Source organism: Macaca fascicularis, chromosome 1, assembly GCF_037993035.2.
Source record: "Macaca fascicularis isolate 582-1 chromosome 1, T2T-MFA8v1.1".
Taxonomy (NCBI): domain Eukaryota; kingdom Metazoa; phylum Chordata; class Mammalia; order Primates; family Cercopithecidae; genus Macaca; species Macaca fascicularis.
The window spans coordinates 64710791-64735436 of NC_088375.1; the positions used below are offsets into that span (position 1 = coordinate 64710791).

The window sequence follows — 24646 nt, forward strand, 5'->3', positions numbered from 1 at the left end:
GTCACTTGATTTTTCAACAAGGGTGACATTACTATTCAATGGGGAAAATAATAGTCTTTCCAACAAATGGTGCTGGGACAATTGGATATCCACAAGTAAAAGAATGATGCTGGACCCCTATTCACAACATACACAAAAATTGACCAAAATGGCCGGGTCTGGTGGCTCATTCTTGCAATCTCAGCACTTTGGGAAGCTGAGGCAGGCATATTGCTTGAGCCCAGGAGTTTGAGACCAGCCTTGGCAACATGGTGAAACTCCATCTCTACAAAAAATATAAAATAGTAGCCAGAGGTGCCAGCACGTGCCTGTAGTCTCAGCTACCCAGGAGGCTGAAGTGATAGGATCACCTGAGCCCGGGAGAGTGAGGTTGCAGTGAGCTGTGATCGCGCCACTGCACTCCAGCCTGGGTAACAGAGTGAGACCCTACCTCAAAAAAAAAAAAAAAAAAAAAAAGTAAGAACCCAAAGTATAAAACTTATATAAGAAAGCAGTAATTCTTTATGACCTTGGATTAAGCAAAGGTTTCTTAGATATGACACTAAAAGCACAAGCAACTTGAGAAAAAAATAGATAAATTGGAGTTCATGAAAATTTTAAACTGTTGTACTTTAAAGGACACCATTGGCCGGGCATGGTGGCTCACGCCCGTGATCCCAACTCTTTGGAAAGCTGAGGCGGGCAAATCACCTGAGGTCAGGAGTTCAAGACCAGCCTGGCTAATATGGTGAAACCCCATCTCCACTTTTTAGTTGAATTTTTTGTACAAAAATTAGCCAGGCATGGTGGCCTGTGCCTGTAATCCCAGCTACTTTAGAGGCTGAGGCAGGAGAATCGCTTGACCTCGGGAGGCGGAGGTTGCAATGAGCTGAAATCATGTCACTGTGCTCCAGCCTGGGTGACAGAGTGAGACTCCATCTCACACACATAAATAAAGGACAACAACAAGAAAGTAAAAGGCATTGACAGAATGAAAGAACGTATTTGCAAATTATATTAGATGAGGAACTGACGTAGTTTGGATATTTGTCACCTCCCAAATCTCGCGTTGAATTATAATGCCCAATGCTGGAAGTGTGACCTGGTGGGAGGTGTTTGGGTTGTGGGAGCATTCTCTCATGGCTTGGTGCTGTCTTCATGACTGTGAGTGATTTCTTGCGAGATCTGGTTGTTTATAAGTGTGTGACACCTCCCCATCAGCTCTCTATCTCTTGCTCCTGCTTTTGCCAAGTAAAGTGCCTGCTCCTGCTTCACCTGCTCTGGATAAAAGCTTCCTGAGGCCTCCCCAGAAGCCAAGCAGATGTCAGCACCATACTTGTACAGCCTGCAGAACCGTGAACCAATTAAACCTCTTTTCTTTATAAATTACCCAGTTTCTGGTATTTCTTAATAGCAGCACAAGAATAGCCTGATACAGGAACTTAGCCTACAGAAAATATAAGGAACATTTAAAACTCAATGATAAAAAGACAATTCAGATTGAATAGACATCTCACACACACAAAAAAAGATATATGAATGGCCAATAAGCACATGAAAAGATGCTCAACATCATTAGTCATTAAGGAGAGTCAAATCAAACCTACAATGCAGTAACACTACACACCCACTAGGATGGCTCAAATATAAAAACATAGACAATAATTAGTGTTAATAAGGATGTAGGGAAGTTGGAACCCTCATACATTGGTTTACAATCCCATTGCTTGTGGGATTGTAAAATGGTGCAGAAACTTTAGAAAACAGTCTGGCAGTTTCTCAAAATGTGAAACATGGAGTTACCATATGACTTAGCAATTCCACTCCCAGGTATTGAAAGGGAATTGAAGAGATGCCCACACGAAAACATGGACACAACTGTTCATAGCAGTATTATTCATGATGGTCAAAAAGTGGAAACAATGCAAAATCCTTTAATTGATGAATGTATAATGAAATGTGGTACATACATACAATAGAATGTTATTCAGCAATAAAAAGAAATGAAGAACTGATACATGCTACGACATGGATACACTTGGAAAACATTAAGCTAAGTGAAGGAAACCAGTCACAAAAGCTACATAGTATATGATTCCATTTATATGAAATGTTTATAATATGATTCCATTTATATGAAATATGTATTGTAGGATTCCATTTACATGAAACATTCAGAACAGGCAAAACATTCAGAACAGGACAAAAAGTGAACCAGACTTCCAGCGACTAAGGAATGGGAAGAGTCGGGAATGATTGCTAATGGGTATGAGGCTTCTTTCTGGAGTGATGAAAATGTTCTGAAATTAGTGATGCTGATTGCACAATTCCGTGAAACTACTAAAAACTGCTCCATTGTATACTTTGAAAGGATGAATTTTATGGTATGTGAATTATGGCCCAATAAAGCTATTATTAAAAAATGAAGATGAAATAAAAACATCTTCAGATCATCAAACATTAGGGGAAAGTAGAAATAGTTATTTAATTTGCAATGATTTTAGAACAAAATGATTTGGCTTGTTAGAAAATGATTGCATTCACATCTACTTTCATTACTATTGTTAATCAAAAAAGAGCTTGCTCAATGAATTTGGTCCTGAAGTTTTCATGTCATATTCTCTTATGACTTGTTTTGGTATTAGATTCCTGTTATCATTTTAAAGCAACTTTACAGTCTGCTGAAACAGACTGGTAAGAACTGGGATTAACCACAGTATATTTTGTTGTTTCTATCTGGGTTACTATTATGAACATTTTATCGAGTAGTTATCTTTTAAAAATCATACAGTTACAGGGTGAAAAGTTGCTTGTGATTGTCTAGCCTCTCTGATCTAGGCTCTTTTTGTTAGGGAAAGGCATTGAATGTGGCACAGGAATACATAAAAATAAAATTAGCAATTGTTAATAATAGCTAATTTTAATTTTTTTTCTTAAGTATTAAAAAAATAGAGACAGGGTCTCTCTATGTTGCCCAGGCTAGTGTCAAACTCTTAGACTCAAGGGATCTGCTCACCTTGGTCTGCCCAAAGTGCAGGTATGAGCCACCACTCCCAGACAATAATAGCTTACTCTTTCTAGTGCTTACTAATGTGTCCAGCTCTCTTCTCTGTGCTTTGCCTGTATTTTCTCATTTAACTCTTATAAATACTTATGAAGTGGGTGATACTGTTATTCCCACTTCACAGATGAGGAAACCGAATCAAAGAAGAATCAAGTAATTTATTCAATTATTTGAATAATTGTTCAAAGTCACATAGCTAGTAAGTTGCGGAGCCAGGAATACAAACACACAGAGTGACTCCGTAGTCTGCATGTTTTCCAGAACACTGTACTGCCTCCCAAGTATTTAAACTTGGAGTCAGAGATCTGGAATGAATTCTAGGTAGTTCCATTTTCTAGTTCTATGGGCTTAGGCAAACCACCAAATTTCCCTTTGCCTTGGTTTTATAATCATAAAACAGAGATAATGATATCTACTCTATCTTATAGGGTTTTTATGGATATCAAATTGTGGAAGTACTTTGTAAAGCTCACTGGACTAGAGCTGAAACTCCCCTGCTCCCTGCCTCAAAGAAACCCAGCCAGTAGAGCTAGCTCCCCTTCCCCTACAAGTATTCATTTGCCTCCACTGAATTACAGAGGGGCTGAAGAACTTTCTGGGGAAAAGGCTTGAACTCTATTCATACTTGGGATTCAACACTCACAGACATGGCTGATAGATCAGAGAATACAGAATCCAGATTACAGGGGGTTAATGGCAACCCCTACCCCTTAAATAGGATACACCTTGAGAAATAAAGGAGTGTGACGTGGTGAACTGTGCTCAGTAACAGGAACCAATGTCACTGATATTGATGAATTCCGGTCCCATGTTACCAGAAACTCCTCCAAACCAACTACTATGGAGGTATGTGAGCATCCTGAGGCCAAGAATGGCTCAGAGTGTACATTGAGAAAGCTGCTTCACTGAACTCTGCAACACTTTGAACTCAATCTCCTTATTGGGGTGAATGTGACCTCACAAAATTTTTTGGCAGGAGCAAATTAGCACTGAGAAGCTGCTGAAGAGAATCCACTTCTCACCACCAGTGGGGTCACACATGGAGCTTGCAATAGCTCGCTCAGCCAGCCCTGAAAGCACAGACTGCATCATGGGCTTGGAAGAAACATCCCTTTGAGAATTCTCAGAACACTCTAGGGAGAGACTCTGCAAGAACCTGCTATGTTTATATGAGCAGATGGAACCACAGAATTTCAAGATTTTTCATTTCTAATTTTTAATCACAGGCTGTGGAAATATGAACATTCAGGTTATGCTATTCCAAATTATTTTTATTATTTTATTGTGGGAAAACAGAATTCAGTCAACCGGGATTAAGCAACAAAATCCACTTCCTTGTGGGATCATCTCTCTGGGCTGGGAAGAGGGATGAAGGCGTTTCAAGGCAGAGATTACTCCATGGAGGAAAACACCCTCTCTTCATTTTCATGAGTAATACGTTTTCCAAGAGGATATTTTTTGGAAGTTGAAGGCAGAGTTTAAATGGAAAGCCCCACCCACTGCTGCTGGAAGCAACTTCTCTTCATCCTTTCTTCGACTTTTGATGCTTCCCTGGATCTGATTATTTAGCGGCGGGCAAAGGCTGGAGATGAGAAGCCAAAAGATGAGATTTCAGTGTAAGAACCCAAGTCATTTTGCATTTCAAGTACCATATGTAAGCTTTTTCAGGACACAAACTCTAGTTGCTCTTATTCTGGGGCAAGCTTGGACCTGCCAGGCCTTAGCCTGCCTTTCTTTGCCAGTTTTAAAATCCATGTAGTAAGTGAGTGTGTGCTGTGAGTCTTCGTGTGTATGAGTGTGTGTGTTTGTGGCTGCTGGCTCATCCTAAAGCTTTTACTGGCATCTTAGGCTTCTGCCAGTAGAAGGCCCTCTACATTAGGGGGTCCTCAACTCCTGGACCACAGACCAGCATCCATCTGTGGCCTCTTAGAAACCAGGCTGCACAAGAGGTGAGTGGTGCCTGAGTGAGTGGAGCTTTATCTGCATTTACAGCCACTCCCCACCCCTTGCATTCCCACCTGAGCTCTGCCTCCTATCATATCAGTGGCAGCATTAGATTCTCATAGGAGCACAAACGCTATTGTGAACTGTGCTTGTGAGGGATCTAGGTTGTGCGCTCCTTATAAGAATCTAATGCCTGGTGATCTGTCACTGCCTCCCATCACCCCCAGATGAGGCTCGTTGCAGAAAAACAAGCTCAGGGCTCCTAGTGATTCTACATTATGGTGAGTTGTATAATTATTTCACTGTATGTGACAATGTAATAATAATAATAGAAATAAAGTGCACAATAAATGTTATGCTTGAATCATCCTGAAACCTAATCCCCCAACTCCTGTTTGTGGAAAAAAATTGTCTTCCATGAAACTGGTCCTCGGAGCCAAAAAGGTTGCAGACTGCTGCTCTCCATCACTCCTACCAGGAGCGAAAGAAGCTTTTCCGCAGGTCAGCTTTCAGTCTTCCATCCATCATCCCTTCCAGAGCTTTCTTCTCATTATGTGACCCCTAAGTGAACTGAGCAGCCCATTACTAAATCCTAAAGTGGTCAGCATCATGCTATAACCTAACCTCACCCAGCTGAATGCATCACTAACTCTGTGTTCAAGGAGAAAGCAATGCTTTCCATTAAAGAAGGAATTTGAGAATCTCTGTGACTTATAATGAGTTGACTAAATAGCATATAGAATCAAAGTTTTACCTATAGCAGAGTCTAAATTCATTGAGCTTTCTAGAACTTTATCCTGAGCAGTCTAAATTCATTTGCTCATAGCAAAGTCTAAATTCATTCTAAACACGTAAAGTATTTAGAATCCTTCTCCCTTCTAACATCCCTTCTGCATTAGTCAGGTTAGGCTAAGTTATGCTGTAGTAGCAAACAACTCCTTAAGGTCTCTCAGCAGCATATTACAACAAAAATTATTTCTCACTTATTTTATATATGGAATAGATGTTAGCATGGGGACTCTCCTCATCATGGGTACTCAGGGACAGGCTACAGGAAATGCTACCATCCTGTAATAATGCTGCCATCTCAACATGGCAGGGGATGAGAGAGTGTGGACAATTGTGTGCTGGCTCTTAAATGCTTCCTCCAGGCATGACACGTGTTTCTTTCACTTATATTTCATTGGTCTAAACAGCCACATGGCCATGTCTAACTTCAACGGAACAGTGTAGTGCAATTTTCCTGTGTTCCAGGAAGTGGAAGACTATAAATGTGAGGGAACAACTGCAATGTCTATCATACCTTTAAGTGGATATCCAGCCTTGAATACCTTCAGGTTTAAAAGTCTTTATTCCTGCGGTGATATTAACCTGCCAAATGCAGATTTCAAGTCATCCCGAACACTTCTCACATCGAGCATCTTACTCACGATTTGTTTATTTAACAAGCTGCTACACGGTGCTGAGCAGTGTGGCCAAAAGAGAGGAACATCAGATCTGTTCCTTTGTCCTCCCATGATCTTAGCCCAGGAGAGAAAGAGAGAGAGAAGACTAGTGCCACAGAAAAGAAGTTCAAATTCTACATTGTTTAGAGGTGACAGAAATTCCTTGCAGCTTTTGGGAATGGCTTCAAGGAATCAGCCTTGAAGTACTGCTAAAAAAAATTTTAATGTAAGTCTCAACCTCTCTTTCTAAACTGGTGTTTGTAGAATTCTTTTATTCTTTTTTTTTGCAAATACAAAACAGCTTAAAGATGAAAATAAAAGCCCGCCAAGCCTGCAATCTTATTCCTTCAAAATAAGCATCCTTAAAAAGGTGTGTGTGTGTGAGTGTGCATTACACATATGTACACACATATATGCTTATATATTCATATATACACATATACATACATATACATGTAATCTGCCTTTGACAGTCAGCAACATATGCCATGTTTCTATGTTGAAATAATAAAGGGGTGGCTAGTGTTTGGCTGGTGGCAAGATCATTACAGATCCAGTTGAACAAAGGCATAGAAGCACGAGGTGAAGATGAACTTCTCAGTTTGGCTGACATCATGGTGTGTGGAAGTGTGGAAGAGAGAAAGCTGGGAAGGTGAATGGATTGGGTCTCAGAGAATGTGCAGCGCCAGGTAGCGGAATTTCAACAATTTTCAGTGGGCAATAGTGAAACTAAAGGTTTATTTAAATTTACAATAACTTTTCTAAAAGCCTCGCATTTTGTATAACTTGGAAACTGCAGTTAAGCTATAGAGAAGGAAAACTCCCATGATCTCACCACTCAAAGATAATCTTGTTAACATCTCAGCATTTTTATTTCTAGATCATTTTCAACACTTGTGCCCATTTTATCTTTTACAAAAGTGGGATCCTACTGCATATGCCATCTGTAACCTGATTTTTTTAAACCTAAAATTTTATAAAAGTTTTTTTAAGAATATAAATATAAATTATTTTGAGTGGTGGAATAGCATTCTATTACATGGACTTTTGCCCATAGAAATAACTGATTAAGGATCACACAAAAGGAAAAGCAATTGAATTATCCTCTTCCTTAAATACACTTCATTTACCTGGTTTTGAAATTAAAAATTGATTCATGAACATTTAATGAACATGAATTTCATGAACATATACATTCTATAAACCCTTCCCACCCACCCAGTGTGCTGTGTGTGGGGAGGGTTTGCAAAAGTAGGACAAAAGAGCAATGGGTGGTGGAGAGAGGAGGAAGAAACTTTCCTTATCAGAAACCAAAAATGATTTAGGGGTTGAGGAATAATATGATCAGACTTGCGCATTTAGAAGAATCTCCTAAATGAGGGAGAGGGATTTTAAAGGGGAATGAAACTGGAAGAGAGTCTATAAGATAGATGGGATAGGGATCATTTTCCTTCTTGGACAGAATGAGGCAGGTGGCACAGAGAAAGTAAGTGACTTGCTCAAGGTAGCAGGATATGGCTGCTCTAGGGATAAGACTATGATATCCTCATCCACAGACCCAGAACTCTGTCCTGTGCTGGCCTACTCGCAGATTCTGTTTCCCTGGCTTTTTATGTCCAGATGGGTGGTCATGGCATCACTTTTGGATTTTTACTCTTACATTGGGAGCACGTGCAAAGTGGATCAGTGTTTAATATGTATGTATGCCATTGGATGCAGGCCACATCTCAGCCTGTAGCCATTGCCTGAGCAAATATGAGAAATATTTGGCAAAGATCTCTGGGCAAACAGCCTGGGAGATAATTTGACCTTGTACATAATTAGATTTGTGAACCGGTCTAATTTCATAGTAGTAATTATACTACTAGACTCACACCAATACTTTCCACCACCAAATGTGTGAGCTTTTTTCTCACACTAACCAATTCTCCAGTTCTCGGTGGACACCAAATGGATGGCTACAACTCAATTAAAGTCTGACACTGTTTACTCGGAGATAGCATCAGATCCCACGGGTTAAGGGTTCAGTCTCACAAGACTGCTCCCATTTCAGACACCAACCACAATTCCCAGTTATCACCTGTGCTTCTGACCAAACAGCTATAAATCGGAGGTTCCCATGACACTGTCTTCTGGTTTGATCATATGCTAAAATGGCTCACAGAAATCAGGAAAATAATTTACTTATCAGATTACCAGTTTATTATAAGAGGATACAACTTAAGAACAGCTAGATGGAAGAGATACATTGGGCAAGGTATGGGGAAAGGGGCACCGAGTCCCCGTGCACTCTCTGGGGCACCCCCCTCCCAGTAGCTGCACATGTTCACCAACCCAGAAGCTCTCCAAACCTCTTCCTTTATGGTTTTTGTGGAGGTTTCATTACAGAGACATGACTGATTAAATCACGGGCCATTGATCATTGACTCAGCCTTCAGTCTATCTCCTCTTCCTGGAGGTGGGATGGGGTGGGGTGGGATGGAGTGAGTAGGGCTGAAAGCTACAACCCTCTCATCTCATGGTTGATTCTCTGGCAAACAGCCCCCATCCCTAGGCTATCCAGGAACCCCCAGCCGTCAGTCACGAATTAGCATAAAAAAGACACTATCATTGGTAAGATTCCAAGGGTTTTAAAAGCTGCCAAGAAAGGGAGAGGGTTATGTCACACCAGCCAAATAAAATTAACTATTTCAACAGATGCTTACTAAGCTCCTGTCCTGTGCCAGGTTCTGAGGGGAATTCTGAGATGGACAAAACTCAGTTCTGGTGCCCAGGGAGTTCACAGCTTGGCAAAGGAGACACAACCAGGGTGCAGGGAAGGATCGCCTGGGTGCCATCAAAGGAGAACCTAGGAGCACAGGAGAGGGGAGATTAACACTGTCCAGGAATCTGAAAATCTCTTTGTAGGTGTGGAGAATGGACTTGGATAGGAGGAAAGAGAGGGTGCGATTTTAAGAGTACAGTAGTCCCCCCTTTATCTGTGGTTTTACTTCCTGTGATTTCTGTTACTGACGTCAACGGTGGTTTGAAAATATTTATTACATGAAAATTCCGGAAATAAACAATTCATAAGTTTAAATCGCGTGCTGCTCTGAGTAGCGTGATAAAGTCTCGGGCCATCCCGCTCCGTCCTGCCTGGAACGTGAGTCCTCCCGTTGTCCAGCGCATCCGACTGTCACAGTACGGCAGTGCTTGTGTTCAAGTCACTCTTATTTTACTTAGTAACGACCCCACAGCACAAGAGTAGTGATGCTGGCATATTGTTATAATTGTTCTGTTTTACTATTTGTTATTCTTGTTAATCTCTTTCTGTGTTTAAACTTCATCATAGATATGTATGTATAGGAAAAGATATCAGATACGTGGGGTTTGGTACTATTTGCAGTTTCAGGCATCTACTGGGCATGATCCGCTGATCCATGGTCTTGGAACGTGTCTCATGGTTAAGGGAGGTCTACTGTATGGATTCTGATTAATGCCTGAGAATGGGATGTTATTTCATTCACATCAAAGCCTTTTTCCTTTCTTCCATTCTTTCTTCCTTTTTAAAAAATTCTCCTTCAGGAAAAAAAAAAAAGCAACCCTGGATATGAGACAGGGGGACAGGGTGACGCAGGGGAAATGAACCACAATCCTTTACCTGGATCTACTCTGAAGACTCTGTAGCTACCATTTCCCCAACATGTACCATGCCATGTATTTATTTGAATACTCATGTCCTTGTGACTCAAAGTTGATGTTCTACAGGTCGTGGAAGGTACAGGATCCTGACTCTTGGGAGGCAGCTGCAGTTCAGAACTTGCCTTCTCTTGTGGTTCTTTTTTCCGGCAATTGTACAGGAGGCTTGGCTTAGAAAGTTGATACCCTGGCTCTTCTCCCCTCCCCATTCCTGTCTGCAGTCCTGTGGGGTCAGTAGCACCCTAGGTCTCCTTGGGACCCCTGAAGTTGTATTTACATAGCTTGTTGCCATTGATTTCCACAAATTATAACACGAAAGAACAATCAGTGGTCCTCTCTCTTCTAGCAGCTTCCAGAACCGCCTTCTCTTTGGTCCCGTCCAGTAACTATGTGGATGCTGAATGTGAAAGCTGCCGGGGTCTCCAGCAAGCACCTCTCCTGGCTTTATTTTTGCTGGTGAACACCTAGTCAGGCTTCAGACTTCAGATTGAATGTCAGTTCTATTGGAAAGCCTTTCCACAGCTTCCAGCACTGTGCCAGCACTGAGGGAGATTCTGCCTCACCTTGCTGTTGCTACAGGCTCCATCCTTCTGTTAATGGCACCTGTCTTAGTTTGCTTCTGGTTGCTTATAACAGAATACCTGAAATTCGATAATTTATAAAGAAAAAGAATTCATTTCTTATAGTTATGGAGGCTGGGAAGTGCAAGGTCAAGGAGCCACATCTGGTGAGGGCTTTCTTGTTGGTGGAGACTCTGCAGAGTCCCAAGGTGGCACAGGGCATCATATGGAAAGGGGGCTGAATGTGATAGCTCAGCTTTTCTTCTTCTTATAAAGCCACCGGTTCCATTCCCATGATAACCCATTAATCCGTGAATAGAGAAGTCAGTTTGTAAGAGTAGAACCCTCATGACCCAACTGCCTTTCAAAGACCCCACCTCTCAATACTGCCACACTGAGGATTAAGTTTCAACATGAGTTTTGGAGGGGATGTTCAAACCATAGGGGTACCCATGACACAGCATTGCCATTTATCTGTGTGCAAGTGTATCTCCACTCTACTGAGTCATTAAAGCACAAGGACTGTGTCTTAATTTATTTTAAAATAGCTTTTTAAAGATACAGTTTACATACCATAGGTTATCTGTTTAAAGTGTACAGTTCACAAACATTTCCCAGCTGAATGGGGAGATAAAAATCTGTTTTCAAGTGAAAATTAAACTCAATTCACTGGAAGAAAAATGATGATATAATTTCCTCTTATCTTTTTGCTCTCAGGAAATTCTAATTAATATGCTAATTACTTGTGTTTTGCAGGGCCTTTGCATCCATCAGAAAGGGGAGATTCAGGTTTAAGAGTGAGCTCTTCATTGCCTCACACAGAAGTGGTAGTGGAGGAGGAACTCCATGGTGGCTCAGTCCCTTTCTCTCCCTTTAGGTTTAGAAGACTTTGTAGTCTTCTAAATGTGAGTATATTTATTTAGAATATACTCTAATTCTAAATAATTATATTTATTTCTCAAATGTGAAATTCAGGCTCTACAGAGAGATATACAGGACAGAGATGGGATGAGATTATTAGAATAAAACCTCTGAATCTAATAAGGAATATTTTGGAGAAAAAAAAACGGTCTTGCATGTGAAGATTTATCTTTAGATAAACTTTTCTTCCACCCAATATTTTTGTAAAACTCCCCAAGTTCCATCCTTTCGTAGAGGTTAGTAGAGCCCCAGACCTTGGTCTGGTACAGGAGAGAGTTTGGATAAAAATATATGAATCTGGACAAAAGGGCCAGCCCCACTTCCTTCAACCTCTTGAAGTCTGAGACTTGGGGCTTCCCTAGAGGTGGACCAGTGAGCCAGGCCTCCCCACCGTTTCCACCTGGTGGCCTTTGGGCACTACCTTCCAACTTGCCACCTTGTTTTTCCCACTCCCCTGATCATCTGATCAGCCTACTGCCTTCCTTCCCAATAAAGGTCATGTTCTTCTCTTCCTCTGTCCCTATTCCAGCAATTTCCCCCATAGCCACTGCTTCCTTCTTATCCAGGGTTTCTTACCGTCAGCACTATTGACCTTAGGTCATATTGTTCTTTGTGGTGAGGGGCTGTCCTGTGCCCCATAGGATGTTTAGCAGCATTCCCAGGCCATTTCACTAGATACCAATAGCACCTCCAAGTTATGACAACCAAAAATGTCTCCAGACGTTGCCCAGTGTCCCCTGAGTATAAAGTCACCTCATTGAGATCCCCTAAACCAGTCCTTTCTCCCTTCATCTGGGGCTCTTGTTTATTAAGCATTCCACAGAGAAGACACTAAATTAAATCTTTCATGTGTTTTATGCTGATGGTTCTCAAAATGTAATGAACATAAGCATCACCTTGGAAGGTTCTTAAACTGCATATTCTAATTCAGTCATTTTTTTTTGGAAGGGCTTGAGATTCTACTTTACTTTTATTTCTTTTTTTTGAGACAGGGTCTTGCGCTGTCACCCAGGCTATAATGCAGTGGCAAGATCATGGCTCGCTGCAGCCTTGACCTCCCGGGCTCAAATGATCCTCCTGCTTCAGCCTCCCAAGTAGCTGGGACCACAGGCATGTGACATCACAACCAACTAATTTTTATTTATTTTTGTAGACAGGGTCTTGCCATGTTGCCTAGGCTGGGCTCAAACTCCTGGGCTCAAGCAATCCTCCCACCTTGTCCTCCCAAAGTGCTGGGATTACAGACGTGAGCCACTATACCCAGCCCAAGATTCTACATGTCCAACAAGGTCCCAGATAATGCTATTACTGCTGGCTCATGGGCCACACTCGGTGAGCAAAGCTGCAGGTCATCACATCCTCATGGTCATATGAGGACTCTATTTCACAGATGAGGAAGCTGAGGCTCAGAGGGCTCATATGTGGCTCGATCACATTTTGAACCCAGGTCTGCCTGCCTCCAAAGCTGGTGCTCATAACTAGATTCTCAGTTGATGTTGGGCCAAGGTGCCTAGGTTCTCTCCTTGACCTTCCTTCTCAAGTAATGATGCTATGATAAGCTCATCGGAGGCTAAGGCCCAGGCACGTGTTTACCTGAACTATCTATGTTATATGATTCCTTCCTCAGACAGAGTGAGCTACTCACAATCCCAGGTGTATCCTGAGGCCAGCCAAGGTGTATCCATGACCTCATGCCTCTGTTCCAGCCTGCCCTTTGACAGCTCATCCCACCTGCCTGCCCTCCCTGCCTATCTGCAGACGGTAGTCTAGGATTGCAGCTGCCCCGGGGGCTCATTTTCCCTCTCAGCTTCCTGCCTTAGCCGTCTCCTGCCTCCCACTCACCTATTATTCCAGCACTCTCACCTGGTCTTTTCTGTCTCATCACTGCCTCTTGACATCTTTATCTCATAGCAGTTAGTTAGGGGTTCTTGGTAATGCCCTAAATCCTTATGGCAGGCAGAGGGGAGTGGGGAAAGAGAGTGTGCTGTGCGGCTGTGCCTACTTCTGGAGGGTAAGACTCGGGCCCTCCAGGAACAAAGGATTCCGGGTGGTGGCAGCTATAGCCGAGCAGGATGCTGGCCAGGGATTACACAGGAGTATTTTGTTTGCTTAAGAAAATAAACAACACTGAGTATGAGATGGAGGGAGGAGGTGTTGGTGCCAGAGAGATTGGGAAGAATCTGCCAAGAGAGTGTTCTACTCACTCTCCTCTTTTCTTTAATCTCCACTGAGCTGGAGGCAGTTATCCTGTCCCCCACATCACATTCCTACTCCTGTTTCCCATGCCTGGACCCAGGTTGGGCAAACTCTTCCTGTAAAGAACCAGACAGGAACTATTTTAGGCTCTGTGTGCCATATGGTCTCAGTCACAACTACTCATCTCTGCCTCTGTAGCACGAAAGCAATTAGCGACAATATGTCAACAAACATATGTGACCCATGAGAACTTTATTTATGGATACAGAAACCTGCAAATAATGTCTTTCTTTTGATTTTTTCCCCAATCATTAAAAAATGTAAAAAGTACTCTTAGGTCGCAAGGTTAAGCCATTCTCAGCTTAGCAGTGGCAGGCTGGATTTGGCTTGTGACCTACAGTTGGCCAATCCCTGATTCCCAAAATGTATTCCTCAGGGATGTGGGCAAATACTTATGGGAAATGCTGGATTAAACAGAGTTAAGAAGCATCAGACATTTCCAGGACGGGCTAGCACATGCCAGGGCTCTCTAACTGACTTCATTAGGATTCATCTGTTTCATGGAGGATCTTGCAAGACCAGAATTCCTCAAGCCTAGAGTCTGAGGACTGTGCTTTGGGAAACAGTGCTCTGCTTGATGCTCTCACTGGGCACATGGTAGAATCTAGAGCTGAGTGCCTTGCTAGCTGGAGATAGGGTCAGAGCTCTTGACTGCACTGGCACTCTTGACACATCACACTCTCGGTGTCCCCTGAGTGGTTCAGAGCCACACAGGCCAAGACTAGCCCACCAGAACACCAGGCCTTCCAGCTTTCTGGGCTTGTCCATGCATACACTTCCTTATTCTTCCAGGTTTCCAGAACCTAAGGAGAGGCACATTTTGATTGAGTGATTATAACCTAAGGACCAAGGGTAGCTGCATGTCAGGAAACACTCCTCAACTTCCTGGCCCTGACGGATTAAAGGAGAGGTACTTACAGGTGATTCCTTCTCTGTGGACTACTGTCCCAGCATGAATAAGGCATCATTATTGAATTATTTTGACAGGAAGGAGACTGGTGCATGCTGCACAGTAATAATGTATTAACATGTGTACAGTTTACCTAGGACCTCTGTGTTGTTTTTGCATTTGTTTATTACACTTGCCCTTGGGGGGAGGTGGGACAGATTTTTAAAAAATTTATACATGCAGAGACTGCAGCTCAGAGAAGCTAAGAGACTTGCCCCTGCCCACACAGCCTGTGGTAGAGCCTGAACTCAGATCTAGGTCTCATCTCACCTCAGGGGCTGCTTTCCCCATCGCCCTATTGTCTTAAAGTGATGGGTGACTAGGCAATGAAGTAATTCGCTAGGAAAGCATGACCAATTTCCCTTTCTCCACCTCCCTCTTTTTCCTCCACCCCTCCCCCCTCAGCCCCCATATATATGCCCAAATCTCCACAAAGCCTTGCTTGCCTGCAAACATTTACTTCCGAAACGACTTCCACGGCTGGGATGGGAACCTTCCACCCACAGCTACGCCTCTGATTGGTGAATGGTGAGGGTGCCTGTCCAACTTTTCTTTTCTGCAAAGAGAACCAGCCCTCTCCAGGCAGCCAGCCCTCAAGCATCACTTACAGATCCAGAGGTGAGCATGGGGATTCTTGGGTACTTTTCTTTGAAGGACTAGAGCTCTGCTTTATTTGTGAAAGGGGGTCAAGGTGGGGACAGCAGAAGTCAATTTTTTGAATGTTGATGTAGGGACAAGACATGACTGTGATGAGGAGCTGCTTTTGCCAATTTAACACCAAGAAGAATTGAGGCTGCTTGGGAGGAAGGCTGGGAGGAACGCGAGACTGAGAGATGAATTTTCAACAGAGGCTGCAAAGCCTGTGGAGTTTAGCCAGGTGCGGTGGCTCGTGCCTGTAATCCCAACACTTTGGGAGGCTGAGGTGGGCAGATAATTTAAGGTCAAGAGCTCGAGACCATCCTGGACAGCATGGTGAAACCCTGTCTCTACTAAAAATAAAAATAAAAAAATTAGCTGGGCATGTGTTTTCGATATTTTCAGATACAAAAATCCCAGCTACTTGGGAGACTGAGGCATAAGCATCACTTGAACCTGGTAGGCAGAGGTTGCAGTGAGCCGAGATCATGCCACTTGACTCCAGCCTGGGTGACAGAGTGAAATCCTGTCAAAAAGAGAGAGAGAAAAAAAAAAGCCTGTGGACTTTGAAAGAACAGAATGAAAAGACATTGTGAGAGATGCTGAAGCATAGCCCCTGTGCCCTGTGACCCATAACCCAGGGGTCGCTGCCTCCCTAGCTCAGCAGAACCGGGTCTTCTCTGGTCTTCCTCCTGGTGTAGGGGTGGGAGGCAGTTTCTTTAGGTGTCAGACCAGTGCCTGGAGTAAGAAAGGTTCTTAAATGATTGTGTAAAGAAGCACAAAAGAAAGGGAGAAAGTGAGAAAGGGAGGGAGCCAGAAAGCAAGGAAGGAAGGAAGAAAGAAAGGTAAGGAGGGAGGGAGGGAGAGGGAGGGAAAGAGCAAAGGGCAAAGAAGGCAGGTGGAAAGACATTCTCTGCATCGGTTATAATAAATACATAATGGCGTTAGGTACCCCAGCTTGGAGGTTCTGCACACAGTCCTTTCCAACCGGCACTTCAGAGGAAGGATTTAGAGATGATTCATTGGGAAATCTGATGCCTCTCTCTTATTTGGTAAAAAAAAAAAAAAAAGTGAATTCTTAGACTCAAGAATGAGTGGTTAGTGGAGGTGGCAGAGTCTGTGTATGACCCTGACCTGCCCTCTGTGTCCCTCCCTGGGACCAGGATTAACCCCTTGCTCCCTTGTGATGAGGAGTGAGGGACAGCCGTCTCCTGGGGAGAAGAAAAAGACCTGCTGTCTATGTGTGCCTAGTGACTTCAGGGCAGAACTTCGACACGCACATGTCTAGTTCAGCTCTTTGTTTTCCTAGGTTTGGGCTCCCCAGACGAGGCACATTAGAACCTCCCATTTCTCCACTCTTCTGGGTCAAATTCTGACTTGTAGGTTGGAGGCTAGAGAGAACTGCGATGGAGAAGGAGGAGGTGCAGGGTGTGCGGGTGTGGATGGGCAAGGTGGGGAAGAGCAGGTGGACTGATGGTAAGACCAGCAGCTTTAAGTCTGAGGGGCAGGAAGACCCCTGCTTCACCCTCAGTGCACCCTAGCAAGGCTGCCGGTTTGCAATAGTCTCAACTTTCCCATTGGAGAGCCCCCAGGATTGGCCTGGGGACACTCTCAAAGCATTTTCCCAGGGTATGTCACTCTGGGTCACAGGGCCGGCCTCACAGGCTGCCTCCCTTTCTTTCAGCAGACCCTTCTGCCCTCCTTTGCTGGCGACGGTCTCCCAAATGCAGATGGCTGTGCTCCCTTGCCTGGGTCTTATCCTGCTTCTCTGGAGCCAGGTGCCAGGGGTCCAGGCCCAAGAATTCCAATTTGGGCCCTGCCAAGTGAAGGGGGTTGTTCCCCAGAAACTGTGGGAAGCCTTCTGGGCTGTGAAAGACACTGTGGTGAGTAAAGAGCTGTTCTGGACTCAGCTGTGGGGGCTCCTAGGGGCAGTGGGCCGGTGGGGTGAGGGGGGAAGCTATTTTATGATTCTTGAGTCCTTCGCAGCTTCCTAATCAGTTTCCAGTTTCCCATGTGATAACTCTGTGAGGTCAGAAGGCACCACAAGCCCCATTTACACATGAGGAAATTGGGGCTCAGAAAAAATGTGAGCAGAAAAAATTGGGGCTCTGTGAAATAAACAGAGCCCAAGGGAAACCATGAAGAGAGCTAGATTCATCCAGGCTTCATCCCGAATGGAGTCTTCGGCTCTAAATCTAAGAACTGGAATGAGTGGCTGGGCTGTGGAGGAAGCTCCAAGGGCAAGAGAGGCAGTTCTGGCATACAGGCTGTCCTCCCCCACATCCTGCTTCCTCGCCATGTGCAATATGGAGCCCAAATCCTGCCCGTAGTGGTTCTCAAAGCAGATAGGCTTATTTCCTCCCATGTCAAATGACCAGAGGCATCAAACCACTTCCTTATCAAATCTGTGTTCAGGCTCTAAGAATAAGAAGAACTCCTGGGACTCCATTTGCTCCTGGGGGGCCAAGCTTAGTTATTTTCATGGCTGCAACCTTGTCTCCCCTCCCCATGGGCCAGTTCAGCCCAGCCCTTCCTGGGTCCTCCTTTGGTCCCTCTGGCCTTGGAGATCTCATAGACTGGATAGATTTAGGGGTCTAGGGAAGCAGCACATATTTGCAGAGTTGGTTTCTATGCTGATCCCTAACATGGAGACGTCTTTTCTTTCTGTTTGCAAAGCAATCTCAGGATAACATCAGGAGTGTCCGGCTGCTGCAGCAAGAGGTTCTGCAGAATGTCTCGGTAATCAGACCTCGGGGACACCACCCTCTGTGCGTCTGGTCTACTGTGTGTGGGTGGGAGTGCAAGGTTTTCTTAGGGGAGGTTGATGAAAGCCCTTCACTTCTTCCCTGGACTGACCTTACACAGGACAGGGCTAGGCTGTGAGCCAGGGAAGTCAGTGTCTGGGGTTACTGCTATGTGGTATGTGTGTGCAGTGGTACTGGGAGATGGAGAGGGTGGAGGCTTGTAAACATCTTTCTCCATTTAGCCAGAGAATTATATATTTCTCTTTTACTTCTGTAGGCCCAATGGGCATCTACTCAGGTTCATATCCCCTCTTCCATTTTCATGCTTTTCTCTGTGTCCATTTTCCTGGGTCCTCCTTTGGTCTTTCTGGCTTTTGGTATCTCACAGACTGGATAGATTTAGGGGTCTAGGGAAGCAGCACATATTTGCAGAGATGGTTTCTATGCTGACCCCTAACCCAGAGACAACTTTTCTTTCTTTTTGCGAAGTGAGCTCATGACTTAAAATAATACCTAACAAAAGGATTCATCCTTTCTTTCATCACGATCAGGTAGAGTATGTTATCAAGGATGGGTCACCATCTTCTCATCACCCATCTAATGAGCACAAACCTGCTGAGCCCTGAGCCCTGAGCCCTGAGCCCTGAAAGATGTGGCACTTCAGGAGCTTGAGGGGGTTAGAGTGCAATTGCTGTGTCCAAAGATATTAGTTTCTCCTCATTTCTTCTGTTCTCAGTCATTTTCTAGCCAACTCTCTATCACCAAGTCCAAGTTCAAGCCCTTTTCAGGGCCCATCACATCCCCAAAGCTGTTAAAGAGACCATGTGGCATAGAAGAAAGAGAATATTAACCAGATGGGCAGTCAGGAATCCTGAGAGCTAGGCTGTGTCTGCCACTGACTGACTGTGTGACCTGGGGCAGGTCATTTATCTCCCTGGGTCTTGGTTCCTCCTGTCAAACAAAGATGCTGCTCTCCATGGCCCCTGAAGGCTCCTACAGATCTTAGGTTCATCATCACCTCCTAGAAGATCCCTATCTCTGCTGTGCTTATCTTGCCTTGGGTGGCATGTGGGTTGTTCCTTCAGGGGGTCAGGGTGGCCAGAGGCCTTGGCTCAGCAGTGACCCCGACCTTCCCCAGGATGCTGAGAGCTGTTACCTTGTCCACACCTTGCTGGAGTTCTACTTGAAAACTGTTTTCAAAAACTACCACAATAGAACAGTTGAAGTCAGGACTCTGAAGTCATTCTCTACTCTGGCCAACAACTTTGTTCTCATCGCGTCACAACTGCAACCCAGTGTGAGTAGCACAGGCTCTGGATACTGGCAACTCTGGGTTCAAGTCTAGGTCTGCTTCCAGTCTGCTGGGTGGCCCTCTGCAAAGTCCTCCACTTTCCTGGGCTTCAGTTTGTTATCTGTAAAATGGGGATGACCACTCCTGCCTGGCAGGATTGCTGCGAGAATTAAAGGAGGCAGCCCCTTTCACAAGGTGGGAGTTTGGAATTGGCTACCTTGGAGGTGCAGGATTCAGCCTTGGGCTCTCAGGCTTTTGGGAAAAGTGAGAGGGAAAAGTGAGAGGGAGCTTGCATCTGCTCCTACCTAAAACTTGGCACAACTTCTTTTCCCATGTTATGCAGCAGGAAAATGAGATGTTTTCCATCAGAAACAGTGCACACAGGCGGTTTCTGCTATTCCGGAGAGCATTCAAACAGGTAAGGCCAAGAGCTGAGAGCTTGCCCATCCAGTAGAATAGACTATTCTGAACCATCACATGAGGGTGCCTCAGAGACCCAATGCAGAATGTAATGCAGGGGACGCATCAGCTTTGCCCCAAAGCCCCCTGACTTAGCACGAGCACAGGTATATTTGCAGAAGCATCATAAACTAAGTGGTCTTTTTTCTTCCAGTTTTCAAGTTAAAGTGCTTTTATATTTTCCTACAAGATGATTTTGCTAGAGGAAATTTCCCTGTGTTTTGTGGGTACTTGAGCTGGGCAACTGAAGTCAGAAGAGAGGGAGACACCCCACCCCTACCCCATATTTTCCATGATGCTCAACTGGTCTAGTTGTGAAAAACAATTACGGGAAATTATATTTGCTTTTCCAAAATTATGACAACAAAGAAAAATATTTGCTTTTCCAAAATTATGACAACAAAGAAAACCCAAATATCATTCCCAGCTCCCCTCAGAACATAAATGATTTTGATCACTTTTTATTTGAGGAAGAGATGCATCAGCCTATAAATAAATGGTGAAGAGCAATAACATCTGATGGAGACTAGCCACCTGGGCTCATTTCACCTGTGCAGTGGATTCAGGTGGTGGGACACATCCACCTTATACTGGAGTTTGTGGTTCCTGTTGTTAGGCGTGCCATGTGCCTTTTCCTTGTTCCTTGCCCACTGATACTCACTAGCCTGTTTGTCCTCACCCCTGAAGCAGACAAACACATGTAGATGGAGGAAAAGTGACAAGCAGGTGAGCTCATCAGAGGCCATCCCAAAGGTGACCCATCCCATGGATTGGAGTCAGGTCTATTTTAGCCATGGCGGGTTAGAAGAAAGACTATTCTCATAGCTAACATGGTTGACCTTCAACCCTCTTTTCCCTTTAGTTGGACATAGAAGCAGCTCTGACCAAAGCCCTTGGGGAAGTGGACATTCTTCTGACCTGGATGCAGCAATTCTACAAGCTCTGAATGTCTAGATCAGGACCCCCCTTCCCCCACTGGTTCATTCCCTGTGTCATTTCAAACAGTCTCCCTTCCTATGCTGTTCACTGGACACTTCATACCCTTGGCCATGGGTCCCATTTTTGGCCCAGGATTATTGTCAAAGAAGTCATTCTTTAAGCAGCCCCAGTGACAGTCAGGGAAGGTGCTCTGGATGCTGTGAAGAGTCTACAAAGAAGATTCCTGTATTTATTACAACTCTATTTAATTAATGTCAGTATTTCAACTGAAGTTCTATTTATTTGTGAGACTGTAAGTTACATGAAGGCAGCAGAATATTGTGCCCCATGCTTCTTTACCCCTCACAATCCTTGCCACAATGTGGGGCAGTGGATGGGTGCTCAGTAAGTACTTAATAAACTGTGGTGGTTTTTTTGGTCTGTCTTTGGATTGTTAAAAAACAGAGAGGGATGATGGCATGTAAAACTGAACCTTAGAGTGTGAAAATCACACTGTCTTCTGATATCTGCAGGGACAGAGCATTGGGGTGGGGGTAAGGTGCATCGGTTTGAAAAGCAAATGATAAAATGTGGATTAAAGTGCCCAGCACAAAGCAGATCCTCACTAAACATTTCATTTCCCACCCACACTCACCAACCCACCCCATCATCCCTTTCCCTTGGTGCCCTCCTTTTTTTTTTTGTCCTAGTCATTCTTCCCTAATGTGCCACTTGAGTGTCAAGCTGACCTTGCTGATGGTGACATTGCACTTGGATGTACCATCCAATCTGTGATGACATTCCCTGCTAATAAAAGACAACACAACTCAAGTCTGGCAGCCTTTCTTCTCTATTTCTGGATGAATGTCCAGTGAGACTGTGCAGTATAGCCAGAAGAGGCCTTCTTCCCAGCAGCAAAGCTCGGCATCTAGCCTCAAGCTCTGGCTGAACTTTGTGGTCGACATCAATCTAAAGATATAATGTCTGACTATGACCTTGTTCCAAAAACTTAGACAAATAGTATATGTAGGAGGTGGGATATCTCTTCTTCCATGACATAAGTGCTACCCAGGAATTTCTTATTGCTTTCCTTCCCCACATTGTCTGGAACTGCCTAAGAAATGGGCAACATTTGTGAAAGCCAAGAAATGTAATAGTTTTGGATGACTAAAATAGATAAAAGTTAAGGTAAGTGCACAAACATCAGTGTCAGGCTATGGAAGAACTATAAAGAGATGACAAATACTTTTTTTTTTGAGGAGAGATGCTGAGGTCAGGGCACTTATGTGCATCAAGTGATGGAGACAAAGTAAAGAGAGTTTATGGATATATATGCATATCTCGCTAACAAGCTTGGTTCTGAAATTTAGAATACCTCATCACATCAAGATAAATTGCCTTTAGCATAGAACTTGAGATAAGTAGAGGTTCACTAGAAGTGCTAACTTTTGGATCAGGGCAAAGGCGTTTCCAGGAGTGTTTTTATACTAGACCCCTGCCTAGTCCATGGGGCTGAGGCATGTCCACATAATTCAGAGCAACAGCCTTCTACTTGTGTAAGACCCAAGCATGGGAAGGATGCCCAAGACAATAGCTATGCCTCTGCCCCAGCCTGATGCCATGTGGTCTAGAGTCTGGGCAGCAACAACCCTGTGGTCAAAGACATGGAAGAAATGCTCTGCAAATCCCACAGCCTGTTAGATTGGAAAAGAAGCAAGTGGCATTGGGACAATTGCTCTGCATGCCTACAGCTTACCTGTCAACCACAGGAGGCTGCCAAGGTGTGCAAGAGGACCTGAGGGCAGAGCCATGCTCAGGGCACAGATAGATGGGGATGGGAGTCAAGATGGGGCATGGGAAGTGATGAGGGCTCTAAGAACACATGAAGCAGGTACTGGATATCAGCAGACAGATGAGACTCCTTGGCACCACAGTCTGAGCCTGGGGTCGGGGGACAGCTGGGGAGTTGTCAGGCAGGAACATTGATGTAGTCATCTGAATTACTGTCCTCCATCTTGGCGGCAGGCTGGTGGTAGAGACTCACATATTCACAGCTGCTCTTCAGAGATGGGGCATGGAACCAGGGAGATTCAGACACCTGGGGACAATGAAAGAAGCATCACTGGATCTGGGTAGGGTGATTTTAATATCTCCCCAGGTGGATTTTCATAGTGGGCAATGGAGCATGGGCATGGCTGCTGAGTTCCAGAAGGCAAAGACACAGAGATGGCTCAGCTCCATCAAGTGGAGCAGCCCTGGGGATTTTCAGGGTAGTGCCTCACCCGAGATAACTGGAAAACACTGAGACCTAACGTGGGCAGGAAATGCCTTAAATAGGGCTCAGAGTAAAATCATGTGGCTAAGCATGGGCCTGAAAGAGATCCAGCTGCCAGAGAAGTATCCCCTCGGGGATAAGATGCTGTGACTTATGGAATAAATATGCATCTTCTTAGGGAGTTATTCAGAAATAGAGTGAGTCACCCTCGGCACCTCTGTAAGGGCTCAGAGATGCTGTGATGTGGGGTCGTGACAGTGCATTCAGGAGGGGGATGGGTGGTGAAGGGGATAAGATGGCAGCCCACAGGGCACACTGGTGCTCCTTCTCCCCAGAGGGAAACTTCAGGATCATCCACCTTGAGGATGGTCAGTTCTTAGAGGACAGGACTGTGCCAATGACCCCCACATGGCATAGTTACTATTGCATCCACTGAAGAAGGCCACAAGGGGGACGGTAATGTATTTAAACACAAGCTCTGAGAATTAGACTTCCAGCAGCCTGAATATAGTAGGCATTCAGGAAGCACTCATTGAAAGAAACTTTTATATATTTTGTACTTTACTAAAGAGGGAAGCAGCAGCAGCAGCTTGCTTTGAAAATACGTCTTCCATCAGTCAAGGAAGTAGGAAGTCACAAAACAGAAAAGAAGAAAAAAGAGAAGGTTGAAAAGAAAAGTAACAGTGAGAGCAAAGAAAACTAAGAAACAAAATTAGATGGTCCTGGTGTAAATGTCAGTGAGGATGAAACTCAGTCAAGTAATCAATGAAAGAGCTAAAAAGCACCCATGGGTAGCACTCCTAAAACTTAGATGATGTAAGACTGGTCAAGAAAGGCCTGGATCCCAGAACAGCTCAAGATGTCAACCTGAAGCAAATTAACCAGCACATAACAATAGGAGAAATGATACATGAAGTTGGAGGTGACACAGAGTAAAAAGAGAGATGATCAAGATGAAGTTTCCAGGGTGAGAAGGAAGGCAGTAATATCCGAGCTTCCTTTAGAGGCCAAAGAAGAGGCTGAGGATGGGGAAGAAGATGAGGCTGAGGATGGGGAAGAGGATGAGGCAGAGGGAATCCTCGATGTATGACATGGTTTTTTGTTTTTGTTAAATTAAATGAACTTTGAAAAAAGTGAGCAAACCCTTTGTTAGTTTCTCACACTATCTCTTCTATTATGTTTTAACTAACTTTCTTTGTCTGATAATAGAGATGGTTTTAGATTTGCTTAAAAAAACCCCAAAAATTTATCTTTCACTGCCTGTTATAGTTCATAATTTGAGATTAACTTATTTGGCTTAAGAAATGGAAACGCTCCCCATTATTAAAGGCTATAATAATGAGTCACTAAGCATAGGCACCTTGTTGTAAATTAGTTCCATCAAGTTTTTTGCCCCTAATAGTGGGAATGAGAGTTTCAAGTAAAAAGGCAGGGTCAGCTTGGAACAAAGTGCAGGCCCAGGTGAGGGTCTGTGTGGTCATAGGGCAGTTTTAGAGAAAAGAGCTGCTGGAAAGATGGAGTAGACAG

General features: G+C 44.1%; 2 protein-coding genes across 6 annotated transcripts in view; one reads left to right on the top strand and one right to left on the bottom strand.

Annotated features, from left to right (window-relative positions):
• Positions 1-3184: 3184 nt before the first annotated feature.
• The window catches only part of FCMR (Fc mu receptor), a 36662-nt gene continuing 15200 nt past the window's right edge, over positions 3185-24646 (bottom strand). For 4 of the 5 annotated variants that reach the window (XR_006699469.3, XM_015449203.3, XM_005540654.4 and 1 more), the window contains one exon: positions 20372-22942. Coding sequence is in view for 4 of the 5 variants with exons in the window: in XM_005540654.4 (XP_005540711.1) it covers positions 22814-22942 (129 nt within the window). In the remaining variant the exon portion in view is untranslated. Of the gene's footprint in view, positions 4626-20371; positions 22943-24646 lie in introns of those variants that run through there. The other variant, XM_045396132.2, reaches the window with a different exon arrangement.
• Positions 16839-21719, top strand: IL24 (interleukin 24). Its single transcript, XM_065537133.2, has 6 exons — positions 16839-16908; positions 17083-17315; positions 18109-18171; positions 19315-19473; positions 19811-19885; positions 20789-21719. The coding sequence occupies exons 1-6, from the start codon at positions 16839-16841 to the stop codon at positions 20870-20872; spliced, it is 684 nt and encodes a 227-aa protein (XP_065393205.1). The 3' UTR covers positions 20873-21719.

Coding starts and splice junctions, on each gene's coding strand:
- IL24 (XM_065537133.2), top strand. CDS start 16,839: ATGGAGAAGGAGGAGGTGCAGGGTGTGCGGGTGTGGATGGGCAAGGTG. Junction 17,316..18,108: donor GGGCTGTGAAAGACACTGTG/GTGAGTAAAGAG, acceptor CTGTTTGCAAAG/CAATCTCAGGATAACATCAG. Junction 19,474..19,810: donor CGTCACAACTGCAACCCAGT/GTGAGTAGCACA, acceptor CATGTTATGCAG/CAGGAAAATGAGATGTTTTC.